Source organism: Anarrhichthys ocellatus, unplaced genomic scaffold, assembly GCF_004355925.1.
Source record: "Anarrhichthys ocellatus isolate YVR2014 unplaced genomic scaffold, GSC_Weel_1.0 scaffold5, whole genome shotgun sequence".
Taxonomy (NCBI): Eukaryota; Metazoa; Chordata; class Actinopteri; order Perciformes; family Anarhichadidae; genus Anarrhichthys; species Anarrhichthys ocellatus.
The window spans coordinates 6643524-6660654 of record NW_022280035.1 but is presented as its reverse complement, the minus strand read 5'-3'; the positions used below and the strand labels follow the sequence as shown (position 1 = coordinate 6660654).

The 17131-nt window shown below is 43.1% G+C and overlaps 1 protein-coding gene across 8 annotated transcripts in view; it reads left to right on the top strand.

The window, feature by feature from the left end:
- plekhg5b (pleckstrin homology domain containing, family G (with RhoGef domain) member 5b) overlaps positions 1-17131 on the top strand; it is a 59150-nt gene that overhangs the window by 32278 nt on the left and 9741 nt on the right. For 6 of the 8 annotated variants that reach the window (XM_031845710.1, XM_031845715.1, XM_031845712.1 and 3 more), the window contains 6 exons: positions 3254-3395; positions 3738-3837; positions 4044-4104; positions 4400-4491; positions 4586-4722; positions 6951-7117. In XM_031845710.1, the coding sequence (XP_031701570.1) occupies positions 3254-3395; positions 3738-3837; positions 4044-4104; positions 4400-4491; positions 4586-4722; positions 6951-7117 (699 nt within the window). Of the gene's footprint in view, positions 1-6; positions 2279-2964; positions 3396-3737; positions 3838-4043; positions 4105-4399; positions 4492-4585; positions 4723-6950; positions 7118-17131 lie in introns of those variants that run through there. The other 2 variants (XM_031845714.1, XM_031845716.1) reach the window with 2 other exon arrangements.

The window sequence follows — 17131 nt, the reverse complement described above, 5'->3', positions numbered from 1 at the left end:
GTGTGTGTGTGTGTGTGTGTGTGTGTGTGTGTGTGTGTGTGTTTGCAGGATGTGTGGAAACAAGGGGGCATAAGCAGGTGCCACGTGGCGTTTGATGGGCTGAGCCAAAACAAAGAGTGTGTGTGTGTGTGTGTGTTCTCAGCTGTTGAGGGGGATGCAGGTGTGTGTGTGTGCAAGCAGTATTTCATCTACAGTCACTCATGCTCACCCCCTGAACCTCCCCTCTAATCCAGCCAGATCTGAGGGCAGTCATGTGAGTGGGGGGTATACACACACGCGACTCGCATGACACATTTCTCTCGCATACACTCACGGTAGGGAGGCACGCATGGCCTCTTGTCAGCTGTCCCGCACGGTCACATTCTCTTACAGTCAGCTTTACTCACACACATCCTCCTCCGCTTTGATATGTTGGGAAAGCTGACTCTATATCCAGAAACGGACGCACAAGGAAAGTTGGGTCATCCTCGTACCTTAAGTATCAAATCATCCCTCTCATTGTTAGGAATGTTGAGCATTGCAAAAATCCCGAATTGCACATATCCTGACATAAACCCCCAAACATTTTTGGGGGTTTATGTCTTCAAGTGTCTGTCATGGATGTAAGATTACAAGTTTTCTTTGAGCCTTTTCTTAATGCACTCGTTTGTCTTGGCTAAAGCGTCAGATATTTTCAGCGGCTTTAGTTGCAGCAGGACTGTGAACACCGCAGCTTGATAGTGAGGAAGGCCTACCAATCGGAGCTATTGTCTAAATATGGCTTCTGAGTTGCTCGTGTTTCTCTGGCCCGGCCGTCCGTCTCCACACCTCCATGGAGAACATACCACCCCTGTGCGATGGGACATTTGACTCTGCTGCACGAAAATGTGCGTGCCATGCTCTGACGTTGACTTCAGAGAGGCATGAGCCGGTGATGTTATAACAGATTTCTGTGACTAGTTTGCCTCTGCCAGGAAGCTGTCTCTTTGACAGTGTGGCCATTAGGCGTTGCGTCGAGGTCAGTGACTCAGTCAGAGGTGAGACACTTCCCTCCTCTGTACCTGCAAGTAGTTGAACGTCACCGACTGCAACGATTGAGAAATTACCTGGATTTTACCATAGTCACTACACAGTGAGCACAAGACTGAACAGGACCTCACTTTGTTTACACAAAGAACAACACACCACTTGTTCCAGACTGAATATATCGCAACAAATATTGGATGGATTGTCATGACATTTTTTGTACGCCACTGTGCCAAAGTACAGTCTGTCTACAGCCAACAGACGAGAGTGAATATGAGTAAAGCTGCTGGACCCGGTAACATCCCTGGTTGTGTACTGAGAACAGAATTAATGTCATCACCATCGTACCATCTATTTTATATTGCACAAGATTTCATTTGAACACATCATGACAACGTAGTAATTTAGCTTTGCCCAATACTCATTTCTTTGTAACAAAGCCTAAACGCATCATAATGTAACGGAGTTTAACCTCCACATGCACACCCCTGTCTATTGAGCTGAGGTGGAGCAAGTGGAACAGTTTAATCTCAGCAATTACTTTAGTAGGTACAACATTATCCTAACTGTTAGAATTGAGCCATAACAATTAGAATTATTACTTAAGTTGTAGTGAACAGGAATTATCCTTGTTGTGCTTACTGGATGAGAGCTTTTCGCGTTCACCACAGTCAACAACCATTCTCGGAGCCTCTCTGACTCTTGCCTCTCGGTCTCTTTTCTATTTTAAACCTCTTTCTGGGGGCTCTGCCTGGGTAGAGTGACCCTGGGTGCACGACAGGAAGGGAGGAGTCTGTGCTGCTGGTGGCAGAGGAAGAGAATGGAGGGAGAGAGGGGAAAAAGAGGAGAAGACCCTGGCTTGCGGAGCTCATAGCGAAGGACCGTCAGATGGCTTTGACAGAGCACAGGCACCAATTAGGATGCAAGATTAGGGGGGCTTTGTACTTTTTTTCCTTACTTCCTGCCTTGGCTTTATATCTTTCTTGTGACTCCTCACCCTCCCATAACCTTATCCCTCCCTCCCCCCTTCTGTCCTCCTCCAGCCCTGCGACCTGCTCCTTAAACTCTGAGATTATACCTGGCTAGACATTGAGAGGAGTGGATTAATAAAGCAGCTCGTGGCTTGACTGGGGGGCACGTTGCAGTGTGATTTAGCAGGACAACGAGGTGGCTACTTGGATGTTTATTTGGGTCCTGGGTGCCTTCTGGCATGGATATGGAGGCGAATTGCAGGAGTGGGGGAGACTCCTGCTCTAATCTGCAGAATATGACGGTAGAGTACCAGGAGTGGGGACAGAGAGTCATTTGTATTAAAATCTGTGTAGCTCGATTCTACTTCCATTCTGTTATGTCCAGCTAGGGTTTGTGGCAGCGAATCTGCAACAAGATAGTTACTCCAGACGGGCTTTTATAACAGTGTTTTGTCAGCGCATGGCGTCTACCTCTTGCATATTAATAGTTGTTGTGTTGACATGAAAGCTAGACTCCCTTGCTTGCGCTCAAACCCCTGTTGTGCACATATTTACACACACACACACACGCATGCACAGACACACTGCTCCTCCTGAGTACATGAAAACAATGGCAGGAAGTACATTAGCGGGACCTCCATTGTATCTCCCCATACGTGCTCGCTTCCTGAGCAGCCGAGTGTGGGTGATGCCGATGGGTGACACGGGGACGGCTGATGAGATGCAGAAGAGCCCATTGGTGCTCTCGAGGTGAGGGAGAACAGCGGTGGGGTGGGTGTCGGATCCGTCTGGGCCGAGACGGAGAGATCTTTAATCCTGCAGCCTTCTGCTGCCCGTCGTCTCGGCTCCGGAGCTTTTGGAGCTCTGCGGCCTGGAGGTCTCCCAGTAACCGACCTGTGGTCAGTTTTAGTGTTTCACCGCTCGGGATACAATTTGGGATTATGTGAGGGTAAGCTGTTCCCAGATCAGCACAAAAGGTGAAATACTAACTTTAAGTCAATTAGTTGTCATCCCACAGAGGGGGACAGATGGTGAGAAGCTGGGAGTGACCAAACCTCAGGAATGCCCATAGCAGCCTCTGTGCTCATTTAATCGTTGCAGAAACAGTAGTCAGGCAGGGAGATATTTATTCTTAATGTGTGTGACTGTTTTACCATTCACCTTGAGCCAGTCTTTTAAAATGTTTTTGTATTTTAATGCAGGGACCTTGTGTACTTGGCAGTTATGTGACCTGACTTTCTCTTGTCCTCTTGCCCCCTCTGTTTCTGCTTTTATAGGTTTGCCACCACCCAGACTGCCAAGACTTGAATAACAAAAGCCCCCTTCACCTGTGTGAGTCATGTGACTCACGCAGCCATTCGGAGAACTCGGACAACATGCACTTTGACCGGCACCCCCGATTTGACTTGCAGCCTCAAGGTAGACTTTCTTTATTTGTTAATCCTGCTCTTACAGTGAAGGTTATACCCATTGCCTCATCAGAGTGACAAACGCAAAACATGTAATCAATTTATTTTCCTTTCCCACATGTTTTAACTTTTAGGATTTGTGTAATCATCAATGCATGTCTGAAAACACAGACATATCAAAACCTTGACAAATAAAAACTATCTACGTGGCGAGATACCACTGGAGGCAGGAGAGAAAACCTGCCTCTATTTAATTTGGGTGAACCAGCCCTTTAAAGGTCGCCGTAGTTGTGATCCAACAGAAGAAATGACTGCTGTTGTTTTTTTTTTTTGTTTTTTTTTTACCTTCTAGCCTCCATCCTGGCTCGAAACGTGTCCACGCGCTCCTGTCCCCCGCGCACCAGCCCCCCCTCAGACCTGGAGGAAGAGGATGAGGGGAGCAGTGACCGAGGGTCGGTAACCTTTCCGTTATCACCGTGCTAGTGTTCATGTATTCCTGCATGCCAGTGGAACTCGTTTTCTTTGCTCACTGGAGGATAAATTACAGCCATTAAATGTGTCTCCTGACAGTTAGACGTCTCCTTTTTAAGTCTTCATAGACACTTTCAGCATTTTCTCACATGTTGGGTACAATAATGTGTGTGTTACTGTTTTGCAGGGATCGTAAAACAGGGGGGATGAAGTTGGTGAAAAAGAAGACACGGAGACGACACACTGACGTAAGTAATCACACTGACACGTGGAACACAAAAAACGTCTCCTCAGGAAACCACTACTCAGAGTTATTTGTAGGAGCACTTTTCATAAATGGTGTCGCAGCCACCATTACCCTCTGAAATGCTGATAACATAATGGTATCTCCCAGGCTGCTCTGTGCCTGAGTCAGGCAGTGTAGTGAGAAGGAGCCCCCCTGTGGATCTCCTGAGAGCACATGTGCAGCACGAGCCCGGGGGCGGACCAGCAGGGCTGCAGCCCCACCTGTGTAAACTAACAGTGTGTCTGTTCCCTCTGCAGGACCCCAGTAAGGAGTGCTTCAGCCTTAAGTTTGATCTCAACGTGGACATAAACACAGAAATCGTACCTGCAATGAAAAAGAAAACTCTGAGGTAAGCGGGGGAGAGGGGAGTGGAAAGGTAAAATGTATTGCAAGGGTTTGATATGAACCGTAACTAACAGCCTCTTCTTTCCCTGTGCTACCAGAGAGGTTCTAGGTCCAGTGTTTGAGAGGAATGGCATCGAGCTGTCCCGGGTCGACTTGTTCCTGGATCAGTCCAACACACCGCTGTCCCTCAACTTTGAGGCCTACCGTTTTGGAGGACACTACCTCAAAGTCAAAGGTAAAAACACACCACATTTCCCATCGACGACTTTCAGCGCAGAAACAAGCCCATCTTGCAATAACGCCCTATCCTCTGTTGATCTTTTAAACTAACTTACTCATTTTAGCTGCAGCGTATTTTTATACGATGCTATTTATATGATGCTACTCATTGCTGAGCTATGCTCTGTTGCTTATTGTGTGTTTTGTTGCTGATCCTGTGTTGATGTAAGTTGACCTTGAGTGCCGTTAAAATTGAATTTAAATTAATTAAATAATTTTCAAATGCAATACAGTGCAAAATGTTTGCGATAGTAAATATCACCCCATTGTCTTTGTCCTGTTACCCTTTGTGTTTGATCTTAAGGCAACCTATTTATTTAAGTCATGAATCCATCAATGACACATAATGGTTAAACTATAAGTAAAGTGTTTTGTGTTGGTGAGAGATTTTCTTCAAGGTAAAATACGCCCACAAACGAAAGATGAACACTTTTCTTTGTTTCTTTTTTCTTTTGTTCTATTGTTTGTTTTTTTAAGTGTACTGTGAATTTTCACCAACTCTTAAAACAGATTTCATTGAAAATGACTAACGACGCTGCTGGTATTAGATGAGTCATGTTGGCGGTTTCCACTTATTTTTACTTCTATCATAGTTATCATTCAGTTGTTGAATGTTTGTAAAAGATCTGTGGGCAAACGATCTCCCCATAAACTGGTAAAATACATTACGACAGGTTTCACTTTGTTCATAGAAGGTAGGTAGCCTTTCAGTCGTGTACTTTGGTGTTATTTCGACGTCACGCCATTCTTATCCGTGTGCCTTTAACAATGACTGAGCAGGACAGATGGCGGACGCCGGTTTCCTCTCACACCCTTGTTTCTGACTAGGAGGAAAAAGGAGTAGACTGTATCCTTAGAAGTTATCAGCACTACAAGGGAGAAAAAAAGTCACTGCTCTACTCAATCTTTTTCCAGATATGTGATTAAGATTCCCATGAATCCCAAGAAGAAATCGAATGTTTTTTTTGTTGTTTTTTTACAATGGATCTTTTCAGTCTTAACTTTCTAAGGTTTAGGGTTTAGGTTCACCATTAACATCTTAGCAGCATGAGCACTCTGGCAGCTTTCTTTCCCATGATGCCTCTGCGGAAACTGGGAACGGTGCCTCTGTTCTGCGATTACACTGCAGTTACACTCGCTGCAGTTACCGGATCAAAGGACCATTCAAGCCTTCCCATAAAAGAGCTCCTATTCCATGACTAATTGCTATTCTTTTGAAATTGTCACCCTCCCAACGAGCAGCTCTTGACCGCAATCTGGAGTTACATGTAGGCTGAAACACAGAGGTCCACAGCTGGCTTGGCTCTGGGTTGGAGGGTTAAGAGGTTTTCATTAAATCGACGACTGAGAATCTTGATTGTTCTGCACCTTGAATCACATCTCTATTTTTTCACTTCGGTTTAACAAACATGAAAGTGGCTATAATCAGTGTTTTTATATTAACCAATATGCTGGCTCTGCACTTCCCCTCGGCTACAGGATGCGATTGATCGTGTTTCAGCTCATTATCATTAGTTATTTAGTTTTTCAGCCTACAACTTTATTGTTTTTGTTCACTCGTAGTGCTCTCACAGCATTGTTTTCTAAGAAAAGATTGTTAAGAAATATACCATCTCCAGAAACTTAAGAGCATACAGACAAAGCTGGCGACTATCTAATGAACACAGTGGAGCATTAAGCAGCTAAAGATATTTCCCTCAGGAGTTGGTAGAGACCAAAAACAGCTGAAAGAGAGTTAATATAAGACTTTAATTTCATCAGGTGGCCAGAACCATGGCTCAGAATGAATAATAATGTTGCTCTATATTTGCAGGGGGGAAATTGTGAACAGTTTGCATATCTATATCAATTTTGTGTCAACAACTTGTTTCTGCTGCCCTCAAGTGTCCAAACCCCCTCATCATATTACAAGTTTAATGAAAGTCAACCTTTGTCCTGCTTTGGTTGGTGTAATCCCCTCTGTTGTTTATTAGAGCCTGTTTCAGGATTTAACTTAAAGAAAAAATGGCAAAATCAATGCCTTGGATGTGGTGCTCAGTTGAAAATTACTAAAAAAACGGAAAAAAACACATTGATCAAAGTGATAAATCATACAGATCATAAATGAATAATGATTTAAGCATGTTTTACAGGTTCCCCTTTCCTAGACTGCTCAACTTCCTTGTGTTTTTATTTTAAATCCAGCACGGCTAGGTGATGAGCTAAAGGTGGAGCAGGGTGTGAAGGACTTGCGGTCGCTTAGTCTGCCCAACATGAAGCCGTCCGGAGGTCAGAGCCCCTACATCCTCACGCCAGGCAGCGAGAGGGCGGAGCATGGATCTCTGGGACGCAAAGAAACCGTGGATCTGTTGGTGAGTTGCATCTGGCCGAACAGGATTACAGTATATGTTTAATGTGACGCTCCAGCTCCTAAGTGTGTCTCAGACTCATCAAACCAAAATACATCACCACTTTAAACCACACACAAACACACACACACACACACACACACACCCAGTGACTTGCACTGTTTTGCCACACCCTTTACTATTTTCCCTAACTTCACATCCTCTCCCTTCTTCCTTCAGTCCCATGATGCTTTGGGCCAGTATCTCATGGTAATCCCACCATGACCTCATCGTATTGTATTACCTTCATGTGCCCAGCAGAACCCTGGGAATGTATTTTTGGATTTCCGTTTCACTCTTCTGCCAGCCGCGTGCGTCTTTGTGTGCGCACTCGTCGTGTATGTGCATGCCTGCTCGTTACTGCTGACTGAAGCCTTGAGTTAGGGCTGGGCAATATATCGGTATTATATCGATATCTAGTATATATACTAGATATCGTCTTTGATTCTGGATATCGTAATATGGCATACGGGTTGTGTTTTCCTGTGATGTTACCAGGCAGTTCCAGCTGTTCTATTATTTGTCTTTACCCGCTTAGTCAGTATATCCACATTACTGATGTATTTATCAAAAATCTCATTATGTGAATATTTTGTGAAAGCACAAATGGTCATCTCTACGTCACAATATTAACTTTGAGGTATTGGGTCAAAAATATTTGCTTAGCCCTACCTTGAGTCTCATATGATGATGAGTTAACTCAGGAACACTTTGTGCCACTTCAGCACTTCCTGCAGCTACAGGAAGTGGTTGTTTTGTTACTGATGAGGGACTCTCAGAGGCTGCAGGATCCTGATCCGCTAGGCTGGCTAACATGTAGCATGGAAACAGGGCAGACCGTCATCAGGTTCATGTTGTAGCTCTGTGGCATGGGCCCTTTGCTGTTTGCTCTTAAAGATCATTTTGGAGCCCTTGATTTCAGACAAAAGTAAGCTTCTTATTTCAAGGTGGTGACTGTCGATTCTGACAAGTTGACAGGTTAAAATGACAACTTTTTTCATTAATTAAGAAAGAGGTTATTGATATGTCTTTTAAAACTTGCATTACTGGATGCCTCACCGATCACCGTTGGTAATTTGTATATAATTCTCATTCTCTGAGTTCGGCGTTCGCTCAGGTTTAGGCTTCTAGCTTGTGCTCTATCACGTGCTTGAAACCAGTCATTGGTTGTTGAAAGCCCTTAAGGTAAGTCTAGACCTATTAACGGGTGAGTTTAATTGTGTGTACATGCACACACTGTAAACAGACTTGATGTCATCATGGCTTTGGGCAGGGAAACCGGTACAGGCTCGGTTAAAGCATTTTCCAGCCATCTGTGGCGGCTAGTCACCAACATTAGTCATCAAAGCGGAGACATAAACACTGGGGGTTGCTGAGGAAAGCAGAGTTTTAGTCATACAGTATCTGATCGTATGTTGCTGTGGTGAATTGTTGTATATTGTTTTGTTTGTGTCATCCACACGCACGACACACAAGGAATTTTGCCAAAGTATGTCACTGTACTCGCACTGCATGTAATGACTTGTCATTTTTATTGACTGAATGTGGAGAGAGTGATGTCAGTGACGAGTGCGGTCCTCAGGGGGGCGGTGATGTGCTCTAGTGAACGTCTGTTGGATATCTGGCAAAAATATATCGAGTTTCTGACTGTTGGTGCTGTCTGCACGGTTTCACTCTGCAGTGCAGCATAATGCAGTGACAAAGGACATTTCTGTAGAGATAAAAACAATCAGTTGATTCATCGATTAGTTGTCAGAAAATTGATTAATTAGCCATTTAAGCCCCTCCCCGTTTAACAACATGTTTGCTTATTGTGCTTTCTCTTGGATGCTGTATACGTCCTTCTGCAAAGTGAACGTCAGAGTTTGATGCTAGGCGATCATGTTCCAAAACAGCTTACAGATGTGTGATGTGGAAACTTAAAGGGCACACACACTGAGAATGAACATTTTAGTGGAGGAGGAGACATGCTGTATCCAGCAGTTGCGCTTTTGTAATTAACATCTTTGGCATTTTTTTATAGATTCTTTCAATGAGGGAGGAGGAGAAGATGCAATTTGAAATAGTTTGTAGAAAAATCACGTCCAACACAAATTATTATTCAAAGCAGAGGGTGTTTTTATGTCCAAAAGTGGCAACAGATAACTTGGTAGCTTTATGTGCCGCCGTTAACAGAGTGGGAGGCAATAAAGAGATTGCTGTCTTGGTTCGGACTGCGGAGCCTCTGTGTTGTTTTATTACCTTCATACGTATAGGCGTAAGCTCCATCTTCTTCCTTTGTGCTGTAAAATAAGCCTTCATTTTCCCAGGAAATCGCGACCCGGTGGCAGACAGAATTACAAAGTGAAAGCGAGGCTTATAGGGAACCGATCTAAACGCAGGTGGTGTTATTGTTCTATAGCCGTGACTTTGTGCAATCGACAGCCACACAGGTTACATAAAAACATGTTTGGAGAGGATCTTTAAGCAAAACTTCACTGCCTCCTGCTTCTCAAATGTCAGTATATTTGTATATATATATTAGCAAATAAATTAGTAAACTACAAATATATTTGGAGTTTTGACTGGTGTTCGGGCAAAGCCAGCTATTTGAATATGTCAACTTGGGCTCTTGGAAATTGTGAAAGGCATTTATCACCATTTTCTGATATTTATAGACCAAATAATTGATTCGTTAGTCGAGAAAATATTCAGAAAAATGATATGTGATTTGCAGCCCTACATTTCTAATTTTTCCGTCTGCGTGAAACTATTTGGTATGAATGAGTCATAAATTATCTCAATCTTGGACGCTCATAAGAGCCTCCTGCCGTAGAGCCCGAGCTCAATGAAGTCTATTGGATCCCCTTTTGTCTTTAACAGACTCAACAGCAGAAACCCTGTGATCCGCGTTGGGTGCCAGCCCATATTTTATGAAAGCTATTTTGGAGGACAAAAGCTCTACTTGGACATGTGGGCACCGACTGCAGTTCTTTGTGTTTCCATGGCAGCAGCTTTGGCCCTCGCCATTAAAAAAAACATGCGTGCCTGCTTTTTATGGAATCAAGGCCCTTTTGCTCAAAGAAGTTCAGATATTTGCCTAGTGACCGGATTCATGGCCTGGCATGGCAGCGGCTTGTGCCAGGCTTCAGAGGAAACGCAGCCAAGTCCTGTCCTTTTCTGAACAGAGTTTTACTCTTTGGTTTAAATGGGGTATTTCAATCAAGTTTATTATTGCGTGTATGCTACGTTTTATAGGCGCTGGCAGCGTTGTGATAGGCTGCAGAGAGCTTTGATGATCCAGATTGATTATTTTACAACGGGGGAGCCTCGGCCATGCTCTCTCCGATTGGTCGAGGACACATTCCATCCTTTGCTGATAGTTCCTACAAAGCACCGCTGCCCCTTACAATATCAGCAGTGTATCAACTGATCTAAAACAGGTTCAACTTTTAACTTGCACAGCCCAGTGGGTGATTTAAAAAAAAAACACATTTACAACATCAGAGAAACATTCAACATCCTGTATTGTACATAGTTGAGTGGAGGAGATGCACATCCACCCAGTAACCGTGTTTTGCTGCAGCGTTAATTCAAATCGAAAACTGCACTGAATACGCCGTAAAGGCTGTGACTCATTTGACCCGTTTGCTATGTTGAAGTCATTTATCCCCAAGGTCAGGGCTCAGGATGTTTTTGGACTATAAACAGAGCAGTATGACGTCAGGTTGTAGCAAAAAAACAAAACTTTTTTTTTTTACACATGGGACTTACAAAATATCTGCATTACTGCTCCAGTATTACGGCAGCTTTTGGGAACACACACACGGTTCAGGCCTCTCCTTTTCCTGAGAAGTGAAACTGCAAGTTTTACAGTCGTCATAAAGATAACTCGACTGTCTGGGATCTTGTGGTGTTCAGTCAGCACATACATTGATCCTCGCTCTCTATCAGCTTTTTTTAATTTTTTTTATATATATAACACATGACCGTCAGTTGCCATATAATGCTGAAAACAACACTAAAGTGGCGACCCAACCTTGCAGCTCTGTCTCTGAATCAGGTTATTAAACACATAAAACCCATGCAGCAGGGTGAAGTGTTTTAAATCACAGTAAAATTAGTGGATCCAGAGATTGACCAGGATCACATTACAGTTTTGCAGTTGGATGGTTTTGGCATTTCCCAAGGAGTTAATGTCGGGTAATAGATCCTCCATATGTGTGTCAGTGCTCAGGCGCTCCTAAGGCCCTCCTCCATCACAGCAGGAAAAACCTTAAATACCCAATTCTAAACCTCAATACATGTGTGGTACTGAAATGTGTCTGTGTGGTTTTTTTTTAATGAAAAGAAACTGGATTTTATGTAAAAATATGTTAAAGTGATTTATAGAATCCTTACGCAATAGACAGAAGAGGTAGATAGTGTTGTTTCATAACAGACGAGGACTCTGTAAAATACAGTCGCTGACAAAAGCTCTGGAAAAGCCTTCAGGGCTAAAAACACTGATGACGTAGAAAGCCAACATTTCAGCTGGGGAGACAGTGAAAGGAGTGTTTCGCCTTCTTACTGTTAGTTTACTGAACACAAGACAGAGAGACATGCGTTTTCTACAGTCTGCTTTGAATGATATTGTATTGACGTTTGGCAGGAGCAATTGTCATTTATTTCCTCTTTTTCTATCCGGGTCATGCGGAATGTTTTCACACATCTGCATTACACAACTGTGGATGGTAATGTGGTGGAGATTGTCCCTCAGTCGGGCTATCGCATCCAACAGCCTCCTCTTCTCTCACTGTCTGGCCTCTCCGACGGCTCACAATGGGGTCAATTGTCGACGGACACAGAGCCACTTTCAATGACAACGGCTGAATCAACGGCGGCCACACAGGGCTTCATTGAGCTGAAACATGAGGTGTTCCATACAACAGTCGGTATAGTTTGTTAATAGAGTGAGAAGTATCTGTGAAGGAGTTGTTAAGGGCTTTGACATAAATATTAGACTCAAGAGTTTGCTTAGTTTCAAGTGTGGATGCAGTTTAATTTCATCCCAGACATCAGTGTTAGTTTAACAGACAAAACCTTGAACCTAAATAATAAGATGTTTGCATACCATAATACAATGTCGCATATGTTTGTATATGCTGTACAAACTAGATTCATTTTAGTATATCAGAGCTGCAAAGGTTAGTCATTAAATCACCACAGAATTAGGCTGCACTTAGTTTTTCAAGCAGAAAAGGCAAAATATTCTCTGATTTCAGCTTCTGAGAATTTGCTGCATGTCTCAGTTTGATAAAATTTGGAAACTGAATATTTCTTTAGGTCTCTGGGAAACTGATTTTTTTCACAATTTTCTCATATTTAATCCATTAATCAAACAAATATCAGCAGAATAATCGTTTGTGCAAAAAATGATTCACGTCCCTAAATTATGTCGTGTCGCCATTTATTTCTTCTTCACTGAATTTGGGGAATAACATGATGCTTTTGGAAATGTTATGTTACGTTACTTAATTGTTGAATCCAGCTCGTCCAGTTAAGATTACTTGTGTTTTTCACCACGCACACTAATTAAACTAATTATACGAGGTGCTGGGAAACCATTATTTATTCTCCATATGGTGTGGGAGGAGCTACAGAAAGCTGAGGAGGTGTGTGTGTGCTGGAAAGGTGTGTGTGTGCTGGAAAGGTGTGTGTGTGTGGAAAGACAAAGGACTTCCCCTGATGCCTAAAGGTGGAGATTACTTCAGGGTGAACACACCTTTTCATGATTGTCATTTGTGTGACCGTTGGCCTGCGGTACACAGTATCAGGTAGGCATGGAAGTAGCTGCAATGCTTCTCTCTGCTCTGACCTTGTGTCTGGATTGTGATTTCCTAGAAATGGATTCTTCTTGACTTTTAGAATTACTTTTACTTTTGTTTACTTTTTTTTTTTTTTTTAATGTGAGGTTTTGGGGAATTTTGTTTTCTTTTGTTCTGTGGAAAAATGGTTCGTTTTGGTCGTTTGTCATCCTGGCACAGCTGGGACGTGCTGCATGTGGACTCAGAGATTCCTCAGTCACTTCCTACTGACGGGAAACCGACCGACTGTCAGGTGAGACGTCTGGTGACGCGTCTGTGTGCAGTGCGAAGATGATGTAGGAGCTTCAATAAAGTAGCATTACTTGCTGCTTCTGTTGGCAGTGGCAATCAAAAAAAGCTGCACAAATTAGGCGATCGAACAATTGTTATTTTGATTAATAATCTTTCTTTTTTTTATATATAATAATTTTTTTAAAGCAAAAATGGCAAACATTTGTTGGTTCTAGCTTGTCAAATATGAGGCTTTTCTGCGTCATGCATGAGAGCAAAGTGAGCATATTTGCGTTTTGGATGCATCTGAAGTAGTTATCTTGAGCTGTGGGAAATGATGACAGACGTTTTTTTCCACTATTGTCTGACAATGATCGATTGAGCAAAAAATCCATTATGAAAATAACCATCAGTTGTATGTTTACGCTGATTCACAAGCTTAAACTGTTGTTTTTCTTAATTTGATGTCAACCACTATTATCCCTTTTTTTCCCCATTTGTTTTTATTCATCTCTTCTGCTAAATGTGTCTGTTTGTAAATGAGTTGAAATGTGATGGTGACTGGCACCTCATTCATTGCTTCACATCTCTCACCTCAGGCTGAGGGCTTGTTTTTGTGTCACTGTTGCTTCAGGTCTTCATTATTGGAACTGAAACAGCCTTGAAACATGCAGCAGGTGTTGACCACCGGGGGATTTATTTTAGTTTCTATTTCCTGTGTGTGTGTGTGTGTGTGTGTGTGTGTGTGTGTGTGTGTGTGTGTGTGTGTGTGTGTGCGTGCGCGCGCGCGCCCTCAGGAAGGTCAGTGAAACGCTGTTTTCTCATCGTTAATCAACCCACCTGATCAAGGAGAGTTGTTATCAGTTGACTACCATGAAGGGAGTAGCATAGGGAGGAGAGAAGGGGGGGGTCTCTTTGCTCTGTCTTTGTCCCCACTTATTTTTAATACAATCCCTTCCCATTTAAAGATTTTCTCTTTTCCAGACCAAGGTTAATGCCACAAACCACTCCGATAAGATAAGGCTGTGAGGGGACACAAGGCTTGATATTGTTAGCGTGACAGGCCCCGACGGGACCCAATACACAAGTCGCAGTCCCCAGAGAGAGTATAGCTTTATCACAAAAAGAGCTGCGGATCTATCTGGCTGCCCTCTGTTCTGACTGACACGTTTACACAGGAGGCACAAGGAAAACCTTGTAAACATAATTAGTTCGGCAGACCCGAAGCGGAGCGGCTTAGTGTTTACTATGAGGGTATATTTGCTTGGGCTGATGTAAATTATATTAGTGTTATTACCTGCAGAAATATAAGTAGTATTTAGCATAAATAGTTTTAGTGCTTCAAAAACAGTAATTTTCTTCATCATTGTTTAGTCTATAAAATATCAAATAGCGAAATTGTTGCAGATGAATTTTCTGTCGATTGGCTAAATAGCTTCAAAGTTGCCAGACTTTTCTGCTGGTCTTAAAGGAGGTGCTGGTGCTTTAGCTGATCTACTGGGGATAAACAGCTTATTAAAATGTGCTGAAACATGCAAGTAAACAAAGGGGATTTCCTGTTCGGTCATTATCGGGACATTTCTTGTTCCTTGTTTTGGCCAGCGAGCATGGCATTGTTCACGGGTCTCCAGGCAAAACAGGGATTTGAGATAGCACAAAGAATAGTGGCCCAACTTAAAATAGTAAGTAAAGAATGAAGCATCCCATCTGTTTACAGTCACCCTGTAATTTGCTTGGTGTTATTCAGGTAATAGCTTGGATGGAAAGCTAATCTTGCATAAGTAGTGAGTTGATTGAGAATGACCTAAAGAGCACCAGGATGTGTGTTTGGACTAGGGAGCTCCCTACAATCTGTCACCCTGGCTCCGCCTTCAAATATTCAGATCAGCCTACCCCCCCCCCCGACCCTGCCTCCTCTTTCCTGCCCGACACAATGAGGCAGGATCCTCCTGGTTGCTATGACTTCAGGCCAGTGTCTGTATGAAATGCAACCACTGACTGTTTGGCCAGCAGGGCAGGACAGAGATACGTCCTTGTTCGAAGAGGAGCTGCTGTGGGGCACGGCAGGACGCGACAGCCAGACACCGCAGAACCCGGACCCTGTCAGCTGGAACGGGTCGCTTGAAGATCGAATGAAGTTCAACACCAGTCTCTTGATGGGGGGAGAATGACCTGGCAGTGTTCTTAGTCGTCACACAGCTTCTTGGACTGATTCTACGCCAGCAGTCCGGACGGTGTGGATGTGTGTGTGTTTTTCACAGTGGATGTGGAGAGAGAGAGACAGAGGGAGGCTAGAAGTTGAGAGAGAGCGCAGCAGCTGGTTCCAGAATGGGCTGCGATCCATGAATCCAATTGAAGGATTAGGATGGTTTTTGTTACTTTTGACATGCCTCTGGTTTCAATGGTGAGCACTGTTAATGTGGTGGGAAACTGTTGGGGGGGGGGGGGGGTTCTATCCCTGTATCCTTTTCATTTTCAACTTCCTGGCCTTGGCGTTGTGTTTTAGAAACTTTGTTTCTCGTTAAATTGATAATCGAGACGATTGCTTTTGTTTTCCGCAACTGCAGAATGTTTATTTTTAAGTTTGTCTGATTTTTATTCATGGAATATGCTAAATATCTGTTTTAAATCTCAAGAGCTGAGACTAAGACTTAGAGCACAGACTAAACGAACCAGGTTTCAGTTTGCCCCCAGACGTTCCCCGTTGGTCCATGCAGACTGAACACTTCTTGACACCTGTGTCCTTGGCAAAGTTGGCCCAGATTTCCCCCCTAAAAACACAAAATCCCTAAATGGGTCCCGGCTTGTTTTCCTTTCACTTCAGAGACTTTAAATGTGTTCCATTTCCCCTTTGACTCTAGTTCTTGTTTTAAAGCCAGCATGTCTATTTGCAGTTAAGTCACTCTCCTCTTTGGTCATCGTCACTAAATTAAATAAATAAAAGGACTTCAAGCTGAAAACCTTTAGGACCCCCCACTCAGATTTACAATCTTGTTATGCAACTGTGTATAGGCCATTTGTATGCTTTTACTGTAGTTAAGTGGCTTCACAAAGGTCTGGGCATGTTCTTGTTAAAGTGGGAACCTGTGCAATGCAGAACAATTTGACTCGAGCTATTCATAATGTTTACATTTCATTTTGTTACATATACATGCCACAAACTTATATACTTTGATAAGTCTTCATCTGAAGTGTAATGGAAGTTGTTTACTTCTACGAGCTGGGTAGCATAACCTCAGAGGTTTATCCAGACTGCTTATTCATAGTTTATGTCCGTTTATTCAAAGCTCGACTGTCTGTGCTCCTGTTTTTGTCCCCCGCAATTTTGCAGTTATAGTTTGATTTTATTTCGCGTGTATATCGTCTGTATAAACGTCTTCTTTCTATCCTGACACCTTAATTCAGAGGCTAGAAGAGAGGGACTGCTAACTGAGCTACCCTCCGATGAGGTTGTGCCTGCAGTATGAGAGGGGCCATGCAGGGCTCTAAAAATGACAGCAAACTCCTCTCTTGCATGTTTTTTGGGTTACAAACTAGTCTCATCTATATTTTTGTTAACAGTCAATATTCGACTGAAGGCTACATTGGCCGCTATTAGTACATCACACCTGAATCTCCGACCAAACTGTGCGTGGTCGATTACATTTTGACAAGAAGGAAGAATGCGTGGAATGAAAAAGACAATTTTTCTGTCTCTGCTAAATTGTTTTTTGTCCAACAATGTTATAGGAGTGCAACGCTAGATCAGTGGAGTGTGTGTTTGGAAAGCCCTGTAGCTCATCTCATCATGTTATTTACAGTATTGATATAAATGTTTGGTTTTGGGGGGGGGGGGGGGGGGTTTGAGGACCACTTTTCAAACCAAACCTACAACCTTGTGTCTGTGATACCCAACAGCATAGTAGCTTTGGACACAAGTGTT